The sequence below is a fragment of the Papaver somniferum genome, chromosome 2 (assembly GCF_003573695.1).
Source record: "Papaver somniferum cultivar HN1 chromosome 2, ASM357369v1, whole genome shotgun sequence".
Taxonomy (NCBI): domain Eukaryota; kingdom Viridiplantae; phylum Streptophyta; class Magnoliopsida; order Ranunculales; family Papaveraceae; genus Papaver; species Papaver somniferum.
This window is the reverse complement of record NC_039359.1, coordinates 94,527,747-94,554,426: the sequence shown is the minus strand read 5'-3', so window position 1 is coordinate 94,554,426 and position 26,680 is coordinate 94,527,747. Positions and strand designations below refer to the sequence as shown.

At 35.8% G+C, this 26,680-nt stretch overlaps 1 protein-coding gene and 2 pseudogenes across 2 annotated transcripts; 1 reads left to right on the top strand and 2 right to left on the bottom strand.

Annotated features, from left to right (window-relative positions):
* The first annotated feature begins 12,154 nt into the window (after positions 1-12,154).
* LOC113348451 (GBF-interacting protein 1-like) lies at positions 12,155-19,668 on the top strand. 2 transcript variants are annotated; one of them, XM_026592223.1, is made up of 10 exons: positions 12,155-12,586; positions 13,079-13,122; positions 13,879-13,984; positions 14,627-14,750; positions 15,160-15,314; positions 15,438-15,791; positions 16,289-16,661; positions 16,883-17,177; positions 18,144-18,635; positions 19,085-19,668. In XM_026592223.1, the coding sequence occupies exons 1-10, from the start codon at positions 12,415-12,417 to the stop codon at positions 19,373-19,375; spliced, it is 2,406 nt and encodes an 801-aa protein (XP_026448008.1). In that variant the 5' UTR covers positions 12,155-12,414; the 3' UTR covers positions 19,376-19,668. The 2 variants fall into 2 exon arrangements, with proteins under 2 accessions (XP_026448008.1, XP_026448009.1); XM_026592224.1 differs by having other exon boundaries at positions 12,415-12,586; positions 16,883-17,144.
* Positions 19,669-19,758: 90 nt separating this feature from the next.
* On the bottom strand, positions 19,759-20,377 carry LOC113348452 (annotated as a pseudogene).
* Positions 20,378-20,716: 339 nt separating this feature from the next.
* LOC113353726 lies at positions 20,717-24,488 on the bottom strand (annotated as a pseudogene).
* Positions 24,489-26,680: the final 2,192 nt, after the last annotated feature.

The window sequence follows — 26,680 nt, the reverse complement described above, 5'->3', positions numbered from 1 at the left end:
ATCCACCTTAGCTAAATATGTTTCCATGTTAATTTAGGTTTGTTTTTATTTGTTCTTCGCTTGATATTTCGGACATGTGCGTGGAGCTTCAACTCCAACCTTAAGTCCAACCATTTCGGTTTTGTCACTATTTGTTGCCATTAAGTGTGTTTGAGATAGTATGAATCTGAGAGAATAATTAAGATGTAATTGGGAAGATACATGAGGTTGTAAGAAAACTTTTGTAATGTTGATGCTCCTTTAAACTATGTACAATAGAAACTTCATATAATAATTCTCTTTACAGGAATAACCTTCATATAACAATAAAATTTTCTGTCCCCAAGATTGGCAAGTTATAAGAATAGAGTCAATAGATTTTATATTAAAGTGAGTAATATATTTTTAGGTCTTGACTTTATATGTATTAACATAAGAAGTATAATTTTTTGGAATATTATGAATATTTTTCAGATAAATATTTTTTTTTTTCATAATTACATGTGTACTATGTTTTTAACAAAGATATATTAGAATAAGAGTTTCATTTTTTTTCTCTTCTTTATACCTTCTGGGATATTGCTTTTGTTGTTCAAATAATTAGTTAGAGATAATGATCTCGTTCGACATGCTCATTGCCAATATACACAAATACCATCTAACACTAGCGCCGCACAAAACCGAACCAGAACCATGAACCGAAGGAAAATCGTTATATTCTTAATCGAACCGAAATGAAACCGTTAATCTAATGGTAATCAACGGTTAAGATTGTTATAATACCAAACCGAAACCAACGGTTTATAAAAACATTGATCTAAATGAATTTTAGCCATTGATGTTACTGTGATATATAACCCTAACTACATTTTTATTTCCTTACTTTTGTTTCTCTTCTTCGTTTTCATTCCTTCATCGCGATAACAGTGGAGGCAGAGCACCATAACACTACTACCTTGTCCTTACTACTAATTCTCCCACAAGGATATTCTTTCAATCCTTATTCAAGGTAACCGATGATTTATTATTTACCGTTTGTTTTCATTTGTTTAATTATATTAGAAATCTAAATAAATCTAGAGATTTAGGGTTTCTCTATTAAACTTTTTCAATCTAATTTTTGCATGACTATTCTGTAAATAGAGACATAGAGCATGTTAATTTAGCTTTGATTTCATTATGTGTTTTGATTCGATTTTTGCATGACTTCATGTCTCAAAATTTTAGTCAGATTTGTTCTTGTGTACACGTTCTTTGATGAATTTGGATGATTTGATTGTGGGTTTTGATAAATTGGATCATTTAGAGTGTAGGTTTTGATTTGTTTCATCATTTTAGGATATAGTCATGGTCAGGACTGTTGCTTTTTACTTCCTTAAGTTCATGAAAAAACTTGTCATGGTGATGGCAGAAGCTGCTACTGGTGTTCTTATTATCATTTGTAAGGTATATTCATAATATATGGATATCGGTGGCTAGAAACCCATTAGGTATTATTGGAGGAATTACTTTGAACAAACTAATGGTTTGGTATTATGGGTTGTTGATAGTTCAATTGTTATGAGATTAGACGATTGCAAAATGGACGCGTAATTATATTTTTTCTTTTGCACACATTGGTTTCAGGAACAAAATGAAACTTTTATCTACATTTTAGTAGGTATGCTCACATTTTATATGCAGTCAAGTTGCGACTATGTGTTAGAGCATAGCTCGGTTGAACCCACCAAGCGTTGGTATGTCAAGTTTGGTTGTCATATTTTAGTGAGCCAAAACTCATTTAAGAGTCGCTTGATTATGTACTAGAGTCAACTTCGTATAGGTTAGCTTGAAAGTATTAGGATATGAGACATTACAAGTATTGCGAAGACTTGAAGAAGTGAAGAAGTAAGGAGATACAACGATTACATCATCCTTCCACTTGAGGTTAGTTATATTTGAATTGAAATGTTTCATTCCCTAAACGTATCTTTCAAGTCGTGCATATTGAAAACAAAACTGCGAAGCATGAATGATTATACTTTATAGTTCTTGAAAGTCAGATGAACTAATTCTAAACTTATTTGGAAGTGTGGCAAATCGGTTTCAAGATTGTAAGTATGAAAGGGGACTTAAAAAGTAAGGATGTCGACATACTTTGAACATGTGCAATAACGGTTATCTTTAATTGTTCAAAGTTATTCCTTAATAACTAAAGGAAGAAAATCTCGGATCGAATAAAATAAATTGAGAATCTTTTTTTTAAGGTTTTTAATTTTATTTTAGGAAAATTAGTAATGTGCATTTACTAGTTGGAGATATTCTAAGAGATTTTCAGTCAATATTTGGACAAAGCATTTCAAAGAATTATGGAAACCGAATTTGGAATATATTGCATATCTTGAGAATATTTTCGGTTTTGGAAATTCCTTGGTATCCAAACTTCCTTGGTCTATAAATATGAATGTTTGCATTTCGAGCAAACTAATCCTCGTATAGCAAGAACTATCTCAGTTGTGATGGTACTGGCGAAGCCGCCTATTCGGAGAGAAGAGTAACCTAATTAGGCGAAATCTCTTACGGTCGCTCAGTTTAAAGTCTTCTTTGGGATTGAGAAGCTCTATTAGTACCGTTTGTGGGAAACTAGATAATTGCGGTTTATCTTTTGTTTTCGATTGATTTAATTGACTAATGGTGGTTGAACTTTGATTGCACCTAGTTTGTTTATGCTTGAGAATCTTCTCTTCTGATATAAGATTCACTCACACTAGATCAAAGTTTCGACGGGGATCTTTAGACTGTTTCTAGATCTAAAGACGTCTTGTGATAATCCTTTGTTAACAGACTCCGTTCTGTGCGTGATTGATCACAAGAGATTCAAGTTGATTGTGTGCGGGTGTTTATTGAAGATCTAAGAAGATTTGAAGACAAAGAAGACTTTGAAGATTTCTGATTTGGGATTCATAATCCTTGGTGTGCACAATACTTGTTTCGGTAAAAGATGATCCAACTATAATCGGTTTATCGTTGTGGTAGATTAGATTGATTAGTTGTATAGATCGGCATCAATACAATTCTTTATGATTAAAAGTATTGATTGCAAAATATTAACAATTACTTCGGTAGTTGATAATAAGATAGATCTAAGAACCTGACGAAGGAGTTTATTGAGATAAACAGAAGAGCCTTTATCGAACTCATCTCACTTGGTTGAAAAGAGTTGATACCAAAAATATTTGTTGTTCCTTTACTGTTTGGAGTACGAACCAAAGGAATTGTTCCAAGTACGTGACTTATTACAGGTCAGAGGCGTGGGAATACAGACGGAACTAGGTGAACTATAGGTTTAGTTGCTTGGTCTCAACTATACGAAGTTGGTTTGATTTTATATAGCCGCTTAATCCCGAGAGTATTCAATTCTGTACAAAGTCTCGGGGTTTTTCTGCATTTGCGGTTTCCTCGTTAACAAAATCTTGATGTGTCATTTACTTTTATTTTCCGCAGTTATAATTCTTGTTATTATAATTTAAAGTAAACTACACAAACGTTAATTACTATTTACTTGATAAGTAATCCTATTGTGTTTGGTTAAGTCCGAACCTTTTATCAAGTAAACATACTTCGTTGTTGTATTGTATCGATCTCGTATCCATAGACGATCACACGAAGTGTGAACCGATTTGTTGTATTGTCTCGACTCAGTCCATAGACAATCACTTTCGGAGAAAGGACTTATAGGTGGAAAAGTTTTAGATTGAGGTATATTTGGGTACCCTCGTCTTTTCACTATAGTTCCTTGTTGGTGTAAGCTTACTGTTCTTGAAATTGGACTCATTGTTTATTAGTGGTAACTATGTGATATTGCATTCCATGAACAACCACATATTTGATCTGAATTTGTTTTATATAATGTTAAGCCACATGTTTGATTTGAATTTGTAAGCGTACCACTTTAATGTTGGATCATATTTTGGGAAACTAGTTCCATAATATTAAGTTGTAGTGCTTTCAAGTTTCCTCTCTATAACTGATTAAGCTAGTTAGACACTTGCAATGTAGAGATGGTGGTGCATTTTGTAATTATAATGAACTATCAAAAAAAAATCTTATTTGTGGTATTCCTACACATTCTCTAAGCAATTATTTGCGCAGTGGACATGCTTTTCTTAAACAATTTTTTGTATAATGGACATACTCTTCAGCACTGTTTTTTGATATGTTGTTTCTAGATAGAATTTAAAAGAACCTATATAAGTTAGTTACTTAAGATTTATTCGTATCAGTTACTGATGTAATGATCTTGTTTTTCAGGTTCCTAATAATACTAAAGGTATACGGAGAAGAATTTGGGAATCATAGTGCTATCTTGAAAGAATAAATTTTGCGTCCTTACTCTTGTTTTAGTTTGTATTGATGTACGTTGAAACTTTAAATGTGGTAGAAACTTTAAGGATAAACAATATTTGTCAGGTTTATCACTGTCACCTTTTCGTCAAAAAAAATTCTTGTCAGGTTTACAGAACTTACAGAAATAAAAACTATCTGTCAATTTGGTGGTTAACCATAACCGACCATTTCAAAATCGAACCGAGTCGGTAAGAAACTGGACCGAACTGAATAAGCTTAATGGTTGCATCCGTTTCCAAAACCGGAAAACCGAGTACTTTGGTTTCGTGTTTCTCTTTTTGCCAATAACCATACTGAACCGATCCATGTGCATCCCCAGCTAACACAACTATCTCCTTCTTTTTGTAGTTTATTGGCCATAAAATAACATATCATTTGAATGGGTAAAGACATGCTTTCATACTGAGCTTCTGCTCACTCTACCATCTCTGCATATTCTTCTGACCATCATTAAACCCTCTTGTTCTTCTCCAAAATCCTCTTCTTCAAAACCCTCTTCTTCTTTAAAACCCATTTCTTCTTCAAAACCCTCTACTTCTTCTTCAAAACCATCTTCTTCTACAAAATTATCTTTATAATATTTCTTTAACATGAAATCTTTACGAAGCTATTTCATGTATAAAAAGATTACTTGTGTAATAAAAATCCCAACTGTTGAGTTTTCTTACTATTTTAAAAACGATCAGCCAGCTTATGGAGATCGGAGACCGCCTTCCATAAACAAACTAAAACACAAGGAAGGAAAAAAAAAAATGATAGGATATCTTTTGATTAGATTTTTTAAGCTTTATCCAAATCTTCACCTCTTGCAGAAAGTTTGGGAATAAAATTGTTCACACGAGCATTTTATATCTAAAAACATTATAAATAACCAGTTTACATATGGTTTTTCATGATGATAAGAAGAAAAAAATTTCCAAATTGATTTACACCATTCATTTTACCAATGGTTGTTTGTGATGTTGCTTGATCAAAAATGTTTAAGCTGCACCAGCATAAAAAAATCAGAAGTTTGTGTGAGGTATGGGCTTTAAGAATCTTAGTAAGTTCAATCTAGCAATGCTTTTAAAAAGTGGCATGGAGACTATTCAACCATCCTGATGCCTTATGGGCCCAAGTCCAAACATTTTCCAAAACATACACCACTATATTCAGAGGGATAACTAAAGGTTTAGCTGTTGTTAGACAATTTCACACATGAGAAGTGGCTACATGTGAGGATATAATCATTTGGCAGGACAACTGGGTAGCGAAAGACTCGCAGCCTCTTGTAAGACCAACTGAGTATCATTTGCAGGACTATACTCAGGTTTCTCAGCTCAGTAATCCCTATTGATGAGTCAACTCTTACTGAACTGTTTAACCGGAATCAAGTTGATCAAATATTTTACATTAGACTTCCCTCCTCTGGGAATGATTGTATCTGGTGGTCTCTTACAAATTATGGAGACTTCTCCACCATATTTTTGTATATAAAGCTCTGTTAGCTAATCAATGTAATTATTCTGTTCATTCATAAAAACAATGGCTCGGGTTATGGCATATGGAAACTTTACCAAAGTCCATATAGTTTATTTGGAAGTGCATTCATAATATTTTATCTTTGAAAAACTATTCGTTTAAGTTTGGTATTGTTAACAATGATATTTATCCTTTGTGCATCTTGGATACATTGATCATGAAATGACGAGGGTACCAAGTATACCAAAATCTTTTCAATATCAGCCTATAAGTCTGATACCTTGTGTGGTTGTATATGGACAAAGAAGTCGAGACAATACAATAACAACTTGATACTAGTTATGGTACAAGACCGATTAAACTATAAGATCAATATCAAGTGTCTGGTTAACGTACAAGTGTAATTTACTTTATTATAACTAAAAAATAATTAAAATGTGAAAGTAAAGTAAATGACACGACAAGATTTTGTTAAAGAGGAAACCGCAAATGCATAAAAACCCTAGTATCTAGTCCAGTTTTGAATACTCTAAGAATTTAGTCGTTATACAAAGACACTACCAACTTCGTATAGTTGAGACCAAGTAAACTACCTCTAGTTACCTAGTTTCCTCAGTATCCCTGCGCCTACAACCAATATGGCCGACGCACGTGAGTCCTAAGATAGAGTCCACTATGTTAATTTGCTTCAGCCTCTCTGAAGACTTTAAGCTCAACCCTTTCGATCGTCTTCCAAACAGTAAAGGACTTATATGTTTGGTAACCACTCTCCTATATCGAAAAATCGATCAGAGATATGTATGTTGAGAGTGGCAAAGGCTTTTCTATATAAACTCAATTAAGCTCCTTTGTCGGGTTTTAGATCTTCCAAGATCTGGATTAAACAAGTTAACCAGATCGAGTCAAACAGAACTACTAGATTCTGATAGTGAACAGTTCCACCAAATGATATCTTGTCGATCTAAATACGACTAGCAATAACAAGTTTATCAAAAGATAAACTAGATCTAGCCAGATCCCATCCGATCAAGTTAGTGCACGAAGCAAATCACGAAGATGGAAAACCAATAAGAAAAATCTTTTTGTCTTTAATCTTCAATAGTCTTATGTACCTGCGCAATAACAAACTTGATTTCTGACTTATTGTTAGAGCACTGCTCGGTCAAACTCGCAAGCATTTCTATCTCAATCTTGTTTTCAAGTTTATTTGCCAAAACTAGAAGTCTTGATTTCTAGTCTACTTATAGCTAAGTATCGGATTAGGATAGAAACTATAGTTGAGCATTAGACTTCACGGCGTTCATCGATTCTTCACGGCGTTCATCGATAGAAGACGAAAAAATACTAAGGGGAGCTTGTGGAAATTCATCAACAAAAGGTATGTGGAGATTTCAAATCATCTATCACTCAAAAGTCTATCGAATCTATCTCCTATTTGAGACACAAGTCGTATAGCTATATAGACTTCGATTATACACATTTGATATTTCGAGATGAGTTTAACTCGCTTACATATTTCTCGAAATATGTGTTGGTAAGCTTTCTCTTTAACCAAGTTCATCTTATATTCTTGACGAAAGTCAAAAGACGATCATGTGAAAATTTCCTGGTAACATCTTACATGATTTGTGTGGGACAGTCATTTGATGTAGGCTCGGAATATTTCGTATTGATCATTCAATCACTTGAAAATTTCTTTGAAGCTAATAGTTTGTGTGAGATATCTATTTCCGTCATCCAAGAATGTTTAAATGGTTGAAATGAGAGTTTAAAACAATTGGATTTAAGCATAGTATGCGTACTTGCATATATGTAATCCATGTCCGGGAACCATGGTATGCATATCCGTATACAAACCGGTACGCGTACTGGCGTAAGGTTCAGGTCCGGGAATTTCTGCTGAGTTTGGATGGTATATGTACCAGTTTGCGGACTGGCGAAACTCAAACTTAGTGCGGCCATTTGGTACGTATACCTAAGTGGATGATGTTCTAAAATCGGTTTGTTCATGATCTAATACATTTATATAATAAGGAATGCAATCTTTTGCAAACCGTGGCTATAATGTTCATGACTTGATTCGAGTGAATCAAAATCTATTTTGCTTCAATTGTGTCTTGTATAGTTCTATGAGAATACAAACAATTGAACAACTCTAGAACTAGTTTCATTTGTGTCATTTGAACTAGTTATGGTTAATATGAATAAGGTTGGTATGAAAGTGTTCATATGGCTAACTTCGGTTAGCTATTGTTGAGCCAACAAGATGTACACGTTTAGGTACGGTTACCCATATCTAAATAAAGTCACTTTTCATTTATGTGTAACAAGCTAAGTTCGATCTAACGGTTGAAAGATATTAGCTTGAGTCTAATCAGGTTTTCATCTAACAGTGAATATTGAATGCTTTGTTACGAAGGTAACATTGATTGCAAATCCTGATTTGAAGACTATATAAAGGAGAACTCTAGCAACTGGGAAACCTAATCCCCACACATCATGTGTGATATTAGTTGCGACTAGAGTCGATTCTCCTTTAACCTTAGGTTTTTCACGAAACCCTATAGGTTAACGACATAAAGACTTCATTGGGATTTTGAAGCCAGACCCAACTATTTTCTCTGTAGTTGCGTGATCTGATCTTGCATTTTCTATCTTATTGAGTACTATCTTATCTAAGATTGGATCGAGATTCAATCTCCGATAGGCAAGATAAAAAGTAATCACAAACATCTTCGTCTCATCGTTTGTGATTCCATAATATCTTGTTTCACTACCATACGATTAAGATTATTGTGAGGTAATTGATATTTATAGGTTGTTCTTTGAGAATATAAGTCCGGTATATAAATTGGTTCATGTTCACCTTGATTTACCAAAATACGAAACAAAACTCATAGGTTTATCCGTGGGATACAGATTTATCTATACAATAGACTTTTCTGTGTGAGAAAGATTTTTTTATCAAGTCTTTGACTTTGGGTCGTAGCAACTCTTAGTTGTGGGTGAGATCAGCTAAGGGAATCAAGTGCGTGGAGTCTTGTTGGGATTCAGAGACGTAAGGAGCGCAACTATACCTTGATCAGTGTGATATTGGTTAGGGCACAACTACATTCCAGTCTGAAGTTAACTTGTAGTAGGCTAGTGTCTTTAGGAGCTTAATACAGTGTGGTGTTCAAATATGGACTAGGTCCCGAGGTTTTTCTGCATTTTCGGTTTCCTCGTTAACAAAATTTCTGGTGTCTGTGTTGTTTCTTTTCTGCATTATATTTTGTTATATAATAGAAATATCACAGGTTTTGCGTAGTTCAATCAATTAGAGAATCCAACCTTTGGTTGTTGATTATATTGATTGACACTTGAACATTGGTCTTTGGTAACGTTCAAGTTGTTTCACATAATAATCAGGCTCACGAATTTCTATCTGTTTGATTTGCTGATTACATTGTGAAACAGAGATACAACTCTTGGATATATTTCCATTGATTGAGTCTGACTGTCTAGTTGATTCTCTTGGAATTATATTGGAGTTTGTCCATACAGATTGCTAAGCGAAATATTGGGTGTGGTTGTTAGACCCCCACTTTTTCGTTTATGATTGATCAAACACATAATAGAGTCTGTTAACAATGGATGATCACAATTCAATGTTAATCCCTTAATATAGTTTGAGTGACCTTATGTCAGAAGAGAAGGCTCTCGAGAATAATCAAATAGGTGCAATCAAGAATTAACAACCGGTAGTTAATCAAATTAATAACCGAAAACTAAAATAACAGTGCAATTCTAGTTTTCCACCAACGGTATTAGTAGATGCTTCTTGATCCCAAAGAAGTCTTTAAACTAATGGACATTAGAAATTTCGCCTAATTATGAGAATACTATTAGTCGGCTACACCAGAAATAACAAAGAAGAAGTTTGCGTGGCTCAGGATAAGTTTGTAAGAAGAACAAACTTCATTATTTATAGACCAAGGTAGTTTGGACACCAAGGAATTTCCATAACCGAAGATATTCTTAAGATATACAATAAATCACCTAAATTCAGTTTTGTAAAACCAATATCCAACTATATAACCGAAATCTTCATGGACAATTCAATATTAGCTAGCACCTAACTAATATGTATTTTCAGAGATATGTTTTGATTGTTGGTAAACAAAACATATTAATTTCGAAAATCTCAAAACTATTCTCTACTATTTCGGTTTGGAATCTCACCTTGAGTATCAAATAGTATCTTCGAACAATAAAGAAATAAGATTTCAGCACATGTTCAAATTACTCATTATATCGACACTTGAACTTTCCTATTTTTCAAACCTAATTTCCAAATCACACAAACCCTAAAGTGTATGTGACTTACACAAATCGGTTTTGCTTATTGGGACCGGTTGTACCATGACTCCTAAAGAAAGTTAGGATCGATTATACCTTGACTCCCAATATAGATAGGGATCAGTTCTATCCTAACTCCCAACATAAACTAGGATCGGTTCCACCTTCATTCCCTATATAGGTTATGAACTGTCCAATCTTAAGATCTTTGATGAAAACTAGACTATCAATCATTTTTATTTCTTTTCGACTACGAAACAAGTTCGTACGTCTACTTCCTTAAACTCAATTAATTAAACATAGTTCTAGGTATGAAATCAAATCTATGTTCCCTACACAATCTAGTAACGAGTTACAAAGATTATGTCAGTGTCGCAGTTACGAAGTCCAAATGATAAGCATTATGCCTCGTAATTCAATATACCAATATAAAACACTATCACTTTTGATATATCGTTCCTTGACACTTTGATCACAATATGATGATCAAGTCTATTATACTAGAGTTTCACATATATAATTTCGCATGTTATGTTTACTATTAGAAACGACTTGAAAGCTTACAATATATAAATGGAAACAAGTCAAGTCATGTATTTCTAACCTCAAGTGGAAAGAAGATGTTATCGTTGATGTCGATACGTCTTCAGAATCTCCAGGTTTTCATAGTAATACTTGTATGTCTCATCATTTATAGACTTCCTAGTCTAACCAAACGAAGTTTACTCTAGTAATTTAATCAAGCAACTTATGAGTTTTGATACTAAAGTATGAAAACCAACCTTGACATACCAACGCTAGGTGGGTTCAATCGAGAAATGCACTAACAGATCATTTGTTTTATCATTGTACATTTTCTAGAGCCATCTGGTTTAGTTTATGTCCTCAAGTATTTGCTATTGTTCCTAACTTTTCTTCTCTCAGAGATTGGATTCTAGTTCTGACAACATCTATGAGCATAATCTTTATATTCGTATCACGTGACAATTATGGAAAGCTAAATGCAATGCTAGTACAGATAAAGACTCGGTGCATTGTTGTTACATAGGATAAAAATACATATAGAGACTTCGGCACAAACTCATAAGTTATTTTCTGATCTTAAATATAATTCTTTAATAACTTCTCCAATTATTAATAAACACTTATTTACTCATTCTTTTATGAGAATCCTGTATTAATTTTAAGTTTTTGGATGCTTCCTTGGGAGAACATTCCATGTCTGCAGGCCGTGGAGTCGTATTCTACAGGCTCAGTGGAAGATTTGCAGCAGCCAGATGTTAGACAACCTTCGGAAGATCAATAATTGAAGCAGAAGCATAAGCTCTCTTAAAAATTATTGGATGAGCTAAAAAACTGCAACTTCAAAACATAATCTTTATCTCCGGCGATCTATCGCTGGTTAATACTGCTAACAAAGATTGTTCTTCACCAATTGGACACTTTTTTCTTATGCCCAAGACTATAAAAACGGCTTCACTCCGTTTGATCGCTTCTACCTATAAGTATGTAAATCACATTCCAGTGGAGCAACAGATAGTTTGGCTAAGGTAGCTAGGACGTCTCATATAACTAGTGTCTGAGACATCCAATCCCAATGTTTATACTTTCGGCAAGTTGTTCCCTTTATGTAACTTTAATGAGGTTGAAATAAATAATAATCAAAGACAAATGCTATTCCGCTCAAACGATTTTTAAGACGTTGGATGATCAAATAAATTGTTGGATTTGCATTCAGTCTAGAACCAACCATTTTCAGTTTAGGATCCACTTTCCTTAAAGAGTTCAAGGCTTCCGGATTTGGATTTTTGACGTGGGACATAATCAAACCCGTATAGCATATGAAGTTATGAACGAGTTGATTAGTAGTTGACAGTAGTTTTCACCTGTAGACAAAGGTTCAAACCTGGGATCGGTTCTTGTTTAAACGGTCCATAGTGACACCTCGGCTCTTAGTTGTTTAGCCAACAACACTTTCAAAAGTCCCAGACGAGACGTATTATTGTCTGAACACTTCAATAGCTCCCCTCTCTCTTCTTCTTCTTCAAATTTTTTTCCCTTTTTTTTTTCTTCTGTCACAGCACAGATCAAACAATTCACATTCAATTACACCATTCTCTATCTCTCTGTTTATGTCTCTGTCTCTCTTTTGAAGAGTTTGTTTCTTTGCTGGTGATTTTATTTCTGATTTTTTTCCTTCCTTCCTTCCTGGGCTGCTTCAGATTTCTGGAATAATTATAGTGAATAATCATGAGCGGTAATTCTTCATCTTCTTCTAGGGTTTCAATTCCAAACAATGTTAAGAAGATGATCCAGAACATTAAAGAGATCGCTGGTAATCACAGCGATGATGAGATATATGCAATGCTCAAAGAGTGTTCTATGGATCCGAATGAGACTACTCAGAAGCTTTTGTATCAAGGTACTCTCTTTCTTCTTCTTCATCTTACTTATTCAAGTCATATTCTGCAGGGTCAGTTTGTTTCAATTTGGGTTATTTTTGTCTATTTGGGTATGAATCTACCGTGCGATCTGTTGTTATATTGGGTGTTTTTGTTTCCTATTTTGTGAATCTTATGATAATTGAGCTAGGTTAGTGATGGGATTTGGTGGGTTTTCACTGGAGATGGAGTAATTTTACAATGATGGGTTAGTTCTTGTTGCCTGACAGATTGCAGACAGAAAAATAGGAACTTCTGCTTACTAAATTATGTGGCTTTAATTGAGGTGTCACTCTGACACTTACAAAATTTAAGGGAACCTGTTTCTGCCTTTAATTTTATACCTTTGATATTATTCCATTGCCTCGTTTCAATTTTCCGAATATCATTTTTCATTGTATAGAGATATGATTAGCCATGTCAGTCATTAACAAAAGTGAATAGTAAATATAATTTCATGGCTGTTTTTGTAGATACATTTCATGAGGTTAAGAGGAAGCGTGACAAGAAACTAGAGGTAAGCTTTCTTACTATGCTTTTCTTTGTACTATCAATGAAAGTAAGATAAAAATTTATCAGTAAGATCTGGTCTCCATTCTGAGTTATAGCCTTAAATTTAATCAGTTGCGTTTGGTTAAGTATTTCTTATTTAACTTCTCTTCATCCGGTGAAGAAATGATTTTAGCTGGTTGTTTTATAGGTTTATTCTATTCGGTTGAAAGAGTTTAGGTCAGACTTTTAAAGTATCCTTGGACCGCTGTTAGTTTACTTCTAACTACTACTAGTGTCTCGTTGTTTACAGGACTCTCTAGTGAATTCCATTAACTATTGATGTTGTTGATCAGAATGTACTTAAGACTTTAGGTAATCCCTGTATAAACTTCTTATTGCTAGTTGCATAAAAAGAACAACTCCTTCGATTAAAGTGATCAGAGACACAGTTTTATGTGTTGTCAAGAAGATAACCTCTTTTCATTTAATATAACACAGTTGTAGTCTTGGTGAGTGTTCTTAAATAGAGCACATTTGCATGCATTTTCAGGAGATTGATTGAATGTAAGAAACTCTGAAGCATCACCATTAAGTACAGAATATATTCAAAATCTTGATCTTGCCCCAAGTTGTATTTCTAGCCAAGATTATATATTAGAATTTGAAATGCGTGATCAAGCTAGCATTTCCTCCCTCTGGTTCTAAAAATGTTCCTTGATGCATCTTCATGTCCCCCCTAAAATATTAATGTTGTAGTTCCCCATTTTTTTCTTTGTTGCAGAATGTGAGCAACAGAGAACCTTCGGATTCCAGGTGGAGACCAGGCCCACAGGGACGAGCGGGTAGGGGGGGTCGGGGTAACCATTCTACTCGTCACATCGTTCATGGTATAACTGGCTTTCAATCTCAGTGTCTCATTTGCAATTTCAACTGCTTCTCAATAGGGATTATTCATTTATTTCTATATACATTGTAATTACTGTTTTCACATGTTTTTCTTCTTCTTCTTTTTTAACATAAAGAAGCAAATAAAATCTGCTTCCTATTTGTAGTGTTTTTGTTGAAAGTATGTGTACGGCATCTCTAGCGCAGCATAGATATGGTCGCTAGAGTTTCACTTATTTGCGAATCATATTAAACTAGGTTGGATGCCTCTTCATGCTTTGCAAACATCTCTAGTAGGGTATTGGTTGTATCTGCTTTGAAGTCTCTACGGTCATTTCGAACATCTCTAGCATAGCATACTATGTTTGCTAGAGTTTCGCTTTTATCTGCAAATTGTCATGCTAGGTTTGAAGTCTCTTCATGCATTACAGTAATCTGTAGCATAATGTACTATGTTTGCTAGAGTTTCAATCATATCTACAGCTTGTCAAACTAGGTTCGAAGTTCTTCATGCATGTCAAGCTTGTTACTTGTTAGTTTCAAGATGTCCTGTGCATGTCATTCAGTTTTCTTTCTTGTGGCCGGCTATCATTAGTATCCTTCTATACGAATCTTAAGTCTGTTACTCATCTGCTGTTTATTAGATGCTGGTGGAAGGACTGCTGGGAAGGAATACGGAGTCAGTCAAGGAACAGACAAAGGTGTCGCACCAGCTTCTACGCCACCTTCTCAGCAGATAGAAAATAAGGCAACAATTTCTCATTCAAGGTTATTTTCCCTTTTCTTTTTATTGTTGGGAGATCCAATCGAATTAATTTGCCTGATCTATACTCTCGTTTGTTTACAACGACCAGCAAGCCTTTAATCCCAAACAATATGGGGTGAGTTAGAAATGAAACCCATGTTGGAAGTCACAAAGAGAAATAAAATTAATACTAAAAAAATAATGATGATAATAATAATAATGCTACCAATAATGGTAGTAAAAAAATCCAAATACTAACTATACTAATAGATCCTAGGGGCCAAAGTCCTGAGCTCTACGTCCTTGATCCCGGATCACTAGTTTGATGACCTTTTAGCATATAAAATAATAATTTACACATCTGCTCTGTGAGAGTTACTGCGATGAGTAATGTTGTTATACATGTTGCTGACAGTATATTTCATGCCACAGCTCTGTAGTACCTACAAATGACGGTCCAAATAATGCTGCTCATGGACTTCGAAATGCCTCTGCAGGCCATGGCACCAATCATCTTGTAGAGACTTCAGTTTCTGGTGCCAGTAAGCTGGGGAGTGTACTACCACCACCTGTCAATGCGGTCAAAGGTACATCTCTGCAATGATCACCAAGTTCTAATCACTCAACATTTTTGTCTGATTCAAAACTTAGGCTTCAGGTGTTGTGCAGACCATTTAGCAACTCACGACTTTCTGTTGCTGTTGGCACAGTTATCCATGAAATGGGTGATCAACGAACAGTTGTTTCTTCGAGTCATGTAGTTCCTGCTGAGAGCAAATTGATCGCCTCCGCAAATGTAGGAGATCATCATCAAGTGGGCAAACTCGTGTCTCATGATGCAAACGTTTCTCAGTTTTCACCATTGATGAACGAAAAATCAACTTCAGACTTTGAAAACTCTTTCATGCTTGAAAAGATTCCTAACGAATTCCAGGGAGATGAAAAGTCTCAGGTCTTGGAATCATCACAACCTTCGTTGTCGTCTATTCCTGGTGGAGTTTATGCTGGTAGACCTTCGTCTAGTTATGGTAGCAGGTCGCAACAACTTATCGCCTCTCAGAAAGGTAGTATAGCTGACACTTATTACTTTTCAGCCGAAGTATAGCTCTTTTCCCATTCATGTATGCACCAGTAGGAAAAACAGGTAGCTAATAAAGCTTTTGGTTATCATATTGAACTGCGCTGCAGAAAATAAGTTCTCCAAAGAATTTGTTAAGCCAAAGTTATATTAATAGTATAAATTATCCCAGTTCTTCTCTTTTCCTTATCTTCCTCCCTTTTCCCTTTCTCTATTGAATTTGCGATTCCCACTTGTTGTAGGAGATTTTTCGCTAAGGTACAATAACATATTGATTTTTATGTTAATGCTTCCCTATCTTCATTGGCGATGTTTTGTCCTGTTGCAGATATTGCGCACAACTTGGTCGATTTGAGCTCTTTTTATTTTACTTTAAGTAATCTATAACTGCTTATAAAATTGTATTCATAGAAACTAATGGTTTAAACTAGTGAATAATCCTTCTTGAAGTTAAACAATGGCTATTTTACTTTTTGTTTTCAGCTGTAGGGCCGATTAAGGAGTGGAAACCAAAACCAATAACCCCTAATCCAGCCGTAGTGTTTCGAGCCATTGGCACATATGAAGCCGAAGCTGGTGCCGAATCATTGCCTACAGTCGGTGCCTCTTCTTCTGAGACTGAAACCTCAAACCTGCAGAAGAAGTTACAAGAGTTGCATTTTTCGCATGGGCAGCATGTTATCATTCCAAACCATCTCCAAGTTGCTGAAGCTGAAAGATCTGGCTTGAGTTTTGGAAGCTTTGATGCCAACTTTGTTGTGAACTATGGTGATTTCTACGGCAGTAACAAGAGCCGTACACCTGTATCTGAAACCTCCGAAGGGATTGAAGAAGCTGACGAGGAACATTCATCAAGGTCCTCACAGTTTACTTATTTCTCATTTGCAGTTCAGTTTAATATTTATCTACTAAGTTGGTGTTTGATTGCGGTATGGGTGTGTGGTTTCAGTTTGAACGCCACCATGACATATACAGCGGAATGTGTTCCTCAATGGGGGATCCACAACCAAATTAGCGTCTTTTGTCTCACACTATTCACATATTTTCTTCTCATTTTAGCTTCACTGTTTTATGCAGCATTCAAAATACGTCCCCAAACTCTGATGAAGGAGATTATCATAATGATGCACAGTCTCCGAGGAACATACCAGAAAATTCAACTCCCGGAGATGCAGAAACTGCAGTGCCTGAATACGACCACTCCAAGCCAGAGATGGCTCAGCCACCCGTGGGTCCTCATTATTCTGTCGTTCATACTGCACCAACTTACTCCACTTTCGGGTTGATGCCACCTATGCTAGGAACTCAGTTTGCTCCATTTGATAGCTCCGAGCCTCAGGCACGTGATGTCTCCCGTCTTCCAGGCTTCGTCGTAAGCGCTAAATTCTTTATTGATGAGCTTGTTGCTCTATGTTTGTTTGTTGTTCTTCTTTTTATCAAACGGTGCTTCATGTTTATAACATATATCATGCTTCTAGCGAGTTATTTGTTCATATATAGTGTTATTACTTATTACTCTTAGCACTTTCTAGTATCTGGACTCTTAGCACTTTCCGGGTTGCATTTTAGTTCCTACCATATTCCCTCTCTTAAAAATATTTGATTTGACTGACACGTATATTAGCACTTTGCCGACACCTTTGCAAATTTTGAACAGCTTATATTGTCGTAGTCTGTTTCATAACCTTCAGATACTTGAATGCCATTCAGGTCTAGCAACCATTTGATCCATACCCATTTATACCGTCTTGGTGCTGATGGTAATGGGCGCCTTCTTTAGAGATGAAGTACTAGTGCAAGTAAAAATAATCTATTCATTAATTAGAAAAACAGATACTGCGAATGTGGCATTCCAAGTGTTTTCAGAAAGACTTGGTAGTTGGTAGTCTCATTTGAAATAAATCAACCATCTCGTTTGACAAGTGAACTTGTATTAGCTGTACATTCCTGAATAATGTTCTTGATTTTTTGATATGGCAAGGACAAAGTTTGCGGGGTTCATTTGAATTGTTAAACCATAATTTCATCTCATTTTGATGATGTGCTATTGAGATGGGAGTAAGGAACATAACTTTTATGCTGTTTATGACTTATCCAGTTTTCTTTATCCAGTTTTCTTCATAGTTTATATTAATTAATGCATATCATTTGCTAGGAAGTACTGTACAATTTTCTTTTCAGAGGCTGAAAGTAAAGTTTTTACTGAACTTTTTAAGCTATGTATTCTCTCTTGAATGCTAATATCTACATGTCATTGGATTTGCTAATTTACTTTCCCGTTCGCTGTCTTCATATTTCGTTCCCATTTTTTAATGCTTGTGTGCATGATCAAATGCAGAGTGGGAATTCTATGGTTCTATCTACAGCTGGTCCAACCCCACTTGTGACCCAGGCTGCCGGAGTGATGCAGAGCTCTGTACCTATGACCCAGCAATCAGTTCCTGTTTTTCGGCAACCTGCCGGTGTATTGTCCCATTATCCTCCTAATTACATTCCATATAGCCAATTTTTCTCCCCATTCTATGTACCACCTCCAACAATTCACCATTTCTTGAGCAACCCTGCTTTCCCTCAGCAACCTCCCACTGGCAGTGTATATCCATCTCCTGCAGCTGCCAGTGGCATCAAATACTCCTTTCCACACTATAAACCTGGAACTAATACAGGAAATTCAGCCCATATCGGAATTCCAACCGGTTATGGACCATATAGTTCCTCCTCAGCTGGTTATGGTCCTAGTCCAGCTACGACTGCTGCTAACTCAAATGGCAGTGAGGATCGTGCTGCACCTCAGAGCAAGGAAAATAATGTCTATATCACCGGACAACAGGTCTGTTTTTGTTTCTTTTTTCTTGATTGCAGTTCGCTTTCTAGTATATATTAGTGGAAATTGCATGTGTTAGTTAATAATTCGAGAAAATTATGGATATTACTTTCCCCCATTGCTTGTGGTGTGGGACTTTGCAACTCGTAACTTTTTTTCTTATATTTACATGGAAGTTGTTAAATCAATTTTGGAAGTTGCTGTCTATTTTTCTAAACAAGTATGTTGGCTTTCATCAGCTTAAAGTAATTGATTGTGTTAGCGATTTTTAAATTGGCAGTTCAAGTAAATCAGGACCCTGCTGTTCATATTTTGTTAGGCCAATCTATTCTAGTAAAATGTTCTTAACCTAGTTGAAATACATTTTTAAAATACGAGATATGGTGCGAGTTAATTTTACTTATCATCTGGAAGATGAAGGTATTTGCTGATAACTGTGAGCTTTTTGTCTACAGAGTGAAGGCTCAGCTGTCTGGGTTCCCGCACCGAGCCGTGACATTTCTGGAATGCAGGCTAGCTCATTCTACAATCTTTCTCCGCAAGGGCAGCATGTTACCTTCCCACCACAAGGCGGCCATAGTGCATTTGGTGGAGTATATCACCCCGCACAGACGGTCTCTGCTGCATCTGTGCATCCACTGCTGCAACAGTCCCAAATGGCTGGGGGTGTAGAAATTTTGGGACCCACAACTGGTATTTATCAACAGCCTCAACGTGCTCCAATCAACTGGACCAATAATTACTGAAATATGGTATAAAAATTCTTGCGACTCATAGAACAAAGAGTACCCAGTTAATCTAGGGATTTTTGAAGAAGAAATGTTATGGAAGGAGGGAAAGCATCAAGATGAAGATGCAGCATTGGCCTTATTGGAGCATGTAAATATGTAAAAGGTGAATCATTTTTTGGGCACTACCCATATTTTTTTGGGGACTGCTGGAAAGAGACAGAATAAGGTTATCCTTAAGTAAATCTCATAGTCCCTTGTCCATATATTTCTGTTAATTGCTAAAATGTTTTTGTGTTATTATTTGTTTATCATCGGTAATACAGTAAACTAATTATAGAAGTATGATTAGATTATATGGATTTAAACTGGATCAATTTAAAATTTTAGAGAAAGAGTTAGATTGGAATTTTGTAAAAGAAAAAAAAAAAGGAACAATTCTTTAAGAAAACCTAGAAATACAGTAAAACAACATGCTTATGCTTGAAAAGTAACATAACACAGTAAACATATCATTCAAAAGCCCACTGGTTCTCCCTTCTGACCTCCTCCTCTTCCTCAGGGGTGAAGTCATTCTTAATATTGAACGTCTTGCGAATTTCCTCCGGTGTCTTTCCCTTGATCATATCCGCAATTTCCTGGCAAGTCAAGTCCAATAAGTTCTTAATATTCAAGTAGTTTGCTGCCAAAACCATATCGAAAAAATGTAGCAACTCAGCATCCCAGGTCTTAAGTTTTTCTTCTTCCTCAGCTTTACCATCGTCATCTAGAGGACTTTGGACATCAGTACTCAATAACTTTAGCCAAAATCTTGCTTGTTACATTGGGCAAAGGTATGCCGTTGTCGGCACAATCTTCTTCGACCATATGCTTAATTGTTTGAGATTGAAGAGCAACATCTTCAGTAACTTCAAAAGCTTCTCCATCAGAACTCCTCAAGGTTACCATCTTTGAAGTCGACATGACCTATTTCGAACAAAGTTTAAAAGGACAATAAGAACTTTTATGAACAGAGAAGAAAAGCAGACAAGAATGAATCGAATGTGAGAACCCAATTCCTTTGCTCAAAGATATATATATATATATAAAAGCCTTTCGGATTCTAGAAGTAGGAAGGATTGCTAAATTTTGGATTAGGAGGATTGCTAAATTTTGCATGATTTATGCAGGGATACCAGTTCTAAGTGCTGATACCGTTTCATATAACACAAAAAATTTCATCGATCCTGACCGTTAGATCGATGAAATGGTATCATCACTTAGTAGGACTGGTATCCCATTTATAAATCGTGAAGTTTTGGGACAGAAAAAGTTGTCTTCGTCTGGGAAACTGAAAATCAAGTTTTGGATAAAGTGAGAGGACGTATTATCGGTCTTGGCGCCAGATCCCAACTGTTTTTTGCTTCCGCAATACTACTACAGCTCCTACTCCAGTTTCTCTGACCAGATTTTACTGTACTGGCTCGATGGTAAAAATCTACAAATTTACAACTTGCAATCCAAAAGCCTAAGGTTGTTATGCTTTGGCATGCTGTAGTTTATGTAATGATGATTGACACGTACATAAGTATTGTCCAATATAAGAAATAAATTCACATGGATGTTCAGTTTATGCATCTCTGAGCGGTTGCTGTTGTTGTTCAAGGAACTCATTTTCCCTCCTGATGGCGTCAAGATCTGCTTGCAGCTTGTACATGTTTAAACTGTTAGAGGCCATCTTTGCAAGCTTTGCTTCTTGTTCAGTTACTGCTCTTCTTGCTCTATCAGTTGCTAGGATTTTCTGGGATAACAAATCAAAACTCTCGTGGATGCTAGTCAGTAGCAAATAAGCTTGCCGCCTAACTGGGTCTTTTTTTGCATCCCTACACAAGAAACAACACAAATCTCAATCTCAGTAAAGTATCGAAGTAAAACTTTCCACTATTTTCGTTTTTTTTTTTCCTTTCTATTTCCATATTATAAGCAAACTTGTAGGTAACGATTAACCATTAGACCAAACTGAGAAGCTTCAACATGCATTTGGAAGTAGATTATATTTCTCCATGTAATAAATTTAACCATCTCCAACAAGGTTTCTGTGGTAGTCTCACTTAAAATGATAAGGGCGTAATCGGCTAGGCGGCAATAACGTTTTAACTTTATTTAAATTGCGTCCCAACAAAAACAGCACATATATAGAACTTGACTTTACTGTCATACATTAAAAGCTACAGTAAACGATAACTTACACTATCCAACAAATCATACCTGAACACAGTCTCATCAACTACTGTGAAAGTTCGATGAAGACGGTCTTGAATGGAATTGCTCTCTAACTGAAGCTCATGTGTTTCTTTCAAGATGCGCTCAATGTCTGCATCTTGTTTCCTGCTGTTTTTAGTAATCTCTGTTATCCTCTGAATATAGGATTTTCTTGATGCACCTTTGGGTTGGCTCTTAAGCTCCACCGTAAGTCTGGACAGTTCTTCCTCTCTGAATCATTAGTCAGTCAACAAGTTAAAATAGTACCACTGAGTGTTTGAATCACATGGGCACAAAAAATCACTGAATCTGCTAAAAAAAATTGTATAATTATTTTATTCTCTTATTATCAACACAGTGTAAGGAGATCAGAACTGTGAAGGTAATCTTCCTCGATGTCTCATTAAAAAGACATCTTTGGTAACGGAAAAGAATTTTGCTTCTTAGTTTATCAACTGCAAATAGTTCAAACAATATCTCATGCTCCAATAAACCTTTGCCCTCGGATTTATTTTGAAACCGGTAGTTCCTTAAATTTTTAATTAGTTGGACACAGATGAAAGAGATTTACTTTATTACTGTATTTAATAAGATTATGTCTTGAAGTTAAAATACCTCTTTCTGATTTCAGATCTGATTGCCTCTGTTTCAGGCTCGATTTCATGCACCTTATGAAGTTTTTCCAGCACTTCTGGATTTTGCATGTTGCGTGATTCCTCGAGGCTTCTTTTTTTCTCCAAGAGAGATTTTTCAACTGCATCCCTGTAGGACATGGGCAGCTTAGTTTTTTCCTTCCACAAATAAACAGTATTTCATTCAAAATGAAAGAGGTTTGAACAGTTCAGCATTTCATAAACCATTTCTTTCTTTGACACCAATCATATATTTCTCGAAATTGTCCCCAAATAATTAAAATTGGTGTAAGGTAGAAAAATGTTGATTTCCAAGAGAAGAAATGAGTATTACCATTGCGCCTCCAGTTGCAGAAGAGTCTGCCTTCTTGATTCTAATTGTTTAGTTAGGTCTTCAATATGGAAGTCCACAGGATGCTGCTCATCTGATGTCACTCTTATTGCCCTTTTCAACAACTCGTTGTCCACCTCTAGAAGATGAGATTCTGAAATTTTTTCTGCCACTGCTTTCAGCAGCATCGTTTCTTGGCTTCGTAACTCTTTGATGCTACTTTCTAACTGAAGACAATCAGTGAAACAAGCCAATCAAGAGTCTGTAACCAGTTTGGATTTGAAAAAGGAAAGAAAAGAATCATGACCCATTATTGCTGTCTCTTTCTCATAATATACTCCTAGTCATATTTGCAACAAATATGCTACAAAGGACCAAAACCAAAAGTTTCAGAATGCATCCCCAAATCAGTAAAGGATACACATTTTTGGTGTGCATACAAAAACCTGAGGTATGCACACTGAAGTTTACTTTGTGGTCCTTTTTACTGAAAAGAAAACATTTGTGTCTCAAAAACTATGACTTAAGTTTTTGGTCCTTCTGACTCCTTCCGCCTAATTAGCTTTATTTTTATTTGCAAAATCTTTGAGAAACGGGTCAGAATCACTGTCAGAAACAGAAAATCCTCTGGTTCAATTCATATATCTATGGTTTCAACTTACCCTGGATGATCTTGCTTGAAGAGAGGCCAGTTTCTGCTTAAGTTTCGTAGCATTATCATTTACTTGAGGTGGTGAATCAGCAGCCACCTTGAATATCTCTGAAGACTTTTCCATAATTTTCCCCTCTTTTCCGTATCCTGCATCCTCTGCAGATGATTCAAGTGATTCTGATTTTGATAAACTTGCAATAGCAGGCTCATCATTCCACTGCAGAGGTAAAGAAGCATCAAGTGGATCGTTGATAATAAGCTCATCATTAGCAGTACTTGAGGAGTCTCGGACCTCTTCTTTCACTCTTGGTTCCACAACCAATCTCGCAACACGCTCATTCAAGTCAGCTTCTTTTCCACCTTTTGATATTCCAGACAGCTTATCTACCAAAAATCTGACCAACTTATAGGAGTCCTCCTCAGAAGGATACAGGAACTGCCGTAAGCAACACATATATTCTGCTTTTAAGAATAATTTCAGAATGATATACATTGCAATCAAATCAGAAGAAGCAGTAGTAGGACAGCTAGACAAACATAAGCATAAAAACATGAACTAGCAAGAGACCGAGTTCACTTGTAAGAACCCAAATGCTACTAAAACAAATTAGACTGGATATGAATAAATGAAATTACTCACATGATCACGTAGATTGACATAAAAATGATCTCGAATTAACAAGATGGTCTCATGATTTCGGCTTCTTGATTGCATCTAAAAGACTAATGTGGTTACTAGTATTAGCTAAGTACACAATTACATGGCTTAAGCATAGTAATCTAACTTGATCAGTGAATCGAGAAGTTCAAATAGTTCCTTTCAGTAAATCAGAATCCTATTGATAGACGTTTGTTTAAAAATCAAACAAAGCATTCTAATATTTATCATTTATTAAGAAAACTGAAGTAACAGTAGTAGTACCTGATTGAAGCTCATATCTCCTCTATACCCTAATTTTTTTCACAGCAGAAGAGATTTCTGAACATATCTTGAACCTTTCCGCCATAGAATCCGGTAATGAAGTTGGAAACAATAGAGAGTTGCCGATCTGACGAAGAGATTGAGAACAGATCGAAACCAATGCAGTTTCTGTAAGGTCTTTGATCTTGAAAACTCCAGCTGGGAGAGTAATACCAGAGTTCACAAGTGAATTGATGAGAATTTCTTGAGCTTCGTCCATGGGTGATGAAATAGTATCAAAAATGAGGGGTTTTCAGCTTTTGAAAATTTTAATTTCGTTCTTCTTGTTTTAGTGAGAGATTTTAGACTTTTAAGTTTCCAACTTGCCAGAGAAATGAAGACGACCTTGTGTTTGTTCTCAAAATACCTAGTGCCCACACCAGGCCCGCAGCTGGAAAGCCCTCCAAAGTCCAAACAAGCACGTAACTTGAGGACAACTTGCGAGTTGCGAGGTGTTTTGATTTTTATTTTTTTCAAAGAAAAGTCATTTTTTTTTTTTTGAAACGAGAAATAATGTATTGGAGGGAATTTTAGTTCAGTACATGAGTTCTATCTTTATAAAGCTGTGTTCTAATTTCTACACGAGAAGAATTAGACCAAGCCACAGATAATGCATTTTCTCTTAGCAAGCTTAGAGAGAATGTTTGCTACTTTATTATCCTCTTTAGGAATATATGAACATTTCCAAGAGTGAAATCTACTAAAAAAATTTTGAACATTCTTTATCATATTAAGGAGTTGCCAATCGATTGAAGCTTTATTGTTGACTGCTTCCACCACTGTCTTTGCGTCAAGTTCAAAGTGCACTTTCTCCAGCTTTAGCCTTTGTGCCAAATTCACAGCTTCCCACAACCCCATGCACTCCGCTTGCTCTGCATTTCTAATTTCCTTCAAGTAGATGCACTCTGGTGCTTGCTGCTCACCTGCAAAATTTCGAACCATTAGACCAATCCCACCAGTTTTGTTAGAATGCAACTAAGAGCCATCAACATTAACGGTAACAACATCCGAAGGTGGAGGAGAACAGTGCACATTTCTTCGACAAACCCTATTAGCAGAAATATGGGGCATGTTATTTTTTGCTAAGTGTTCACTGATGAAGCTACGTGATCTTAAAATAGTTCTTTCAGGGCTAGGATTAATATCCTGAAAGGCTTTATCGCATATGTCAGTCCATAAGCACCACACGATGATAGCTCTTTTGCAGATCTTATCATTCGTAATCTTCTTAGTATGAAGATCATCAAACCAACTTCTTGTCCAATCTGAGAAGGAGATAAAACCATTTGGAGTTTCCTGCATTTGTTCACAGAAGGGGCAGACATATTCAATTCCATGTATTTTTGTGCTTAGAATGTCTCTTGTTGGAAGAAGAGTTGAAACAACTTTTCATAAGAATTTCCTTATTCTAGGAAGTAAAGGTAGTTTCCACAATGTTTTGTAAATCTTCATTCTTGGCCCCACAGATTCTGAAGTATCTTGTTCGTCATGCATCTTCCTGTATGATGATTTTACTGAGAAATCACAATTTCTTTCAAGTAACCAGACTAACCTGTCATCTTGAGTGTTGTAAATCTGTATATCAGAGATAAGTCTGACAGTGCTAGACTCAAATAACTCTTGAAGAATATTAATAGGGTTATTTGGTTTTTGGTACTTACTTTTTGACCTAAACCTGGGTTTGGTCTAAGATTTGTCCAGCTTTTGCGTTTGGTCTAAACACCAACGTTAACTAGCATTGACTCCGCTATATGATGACGAGTTTAGATATTGACTTTTTAATTAGTTTTATATAGAAATAAAAATAAGTAGTTTACGATTATATCCCTGAAATGGGTCTAAAATCCAACGACTATCATATAGTAACATCTAAACCTGAGTCAATTCATTGCTGGTATCGAGTTGAATCGCCCAGATGAAAACCCGGCCGAGTTCCATCTGTTTTTATGCATTTCCGGCCAAATTTTTAGGCCTTTACTTTGCTCTTCCCTGCAACAATTTCCTAACATTTATCTAGTTTATTCTTTCATTACCAACAGACTTCTTCATTCTTCTCTTACATCTGTTGCAGGACTTCGGTTCGGCTTCCACCAATTACACCATCTGAATTCCATCACCAGATTCAACAATAGCCATTCAACCCCATTGAATCTAGTACCACCACCACCAACACAAACCCACTACAACTGCTTCAACTCATTAATTTTTGTCACATACAAAATCAACATCCATTTTCTCAGATCGAACCTTTTTACGGCTTGTACTTCTTTCTCTCAAACTCAACAGTAGCAATAATTCAATCAATCATCATTATCACTCACAACCTGCTCAAAACCCATGAATATCAGTGTCGTTCTTCTCTGCAGCACAAGAACACCTATAATTTCTCCAACTTTCTGTTTCTCAGCTGATGCTAAACTCAAATCCATCTCAAACCGAATTTGAATCTTCTCTATCTCCGACTGAATCAATAAATAACAACCAATTTTTTCATGAATTTTCCTTT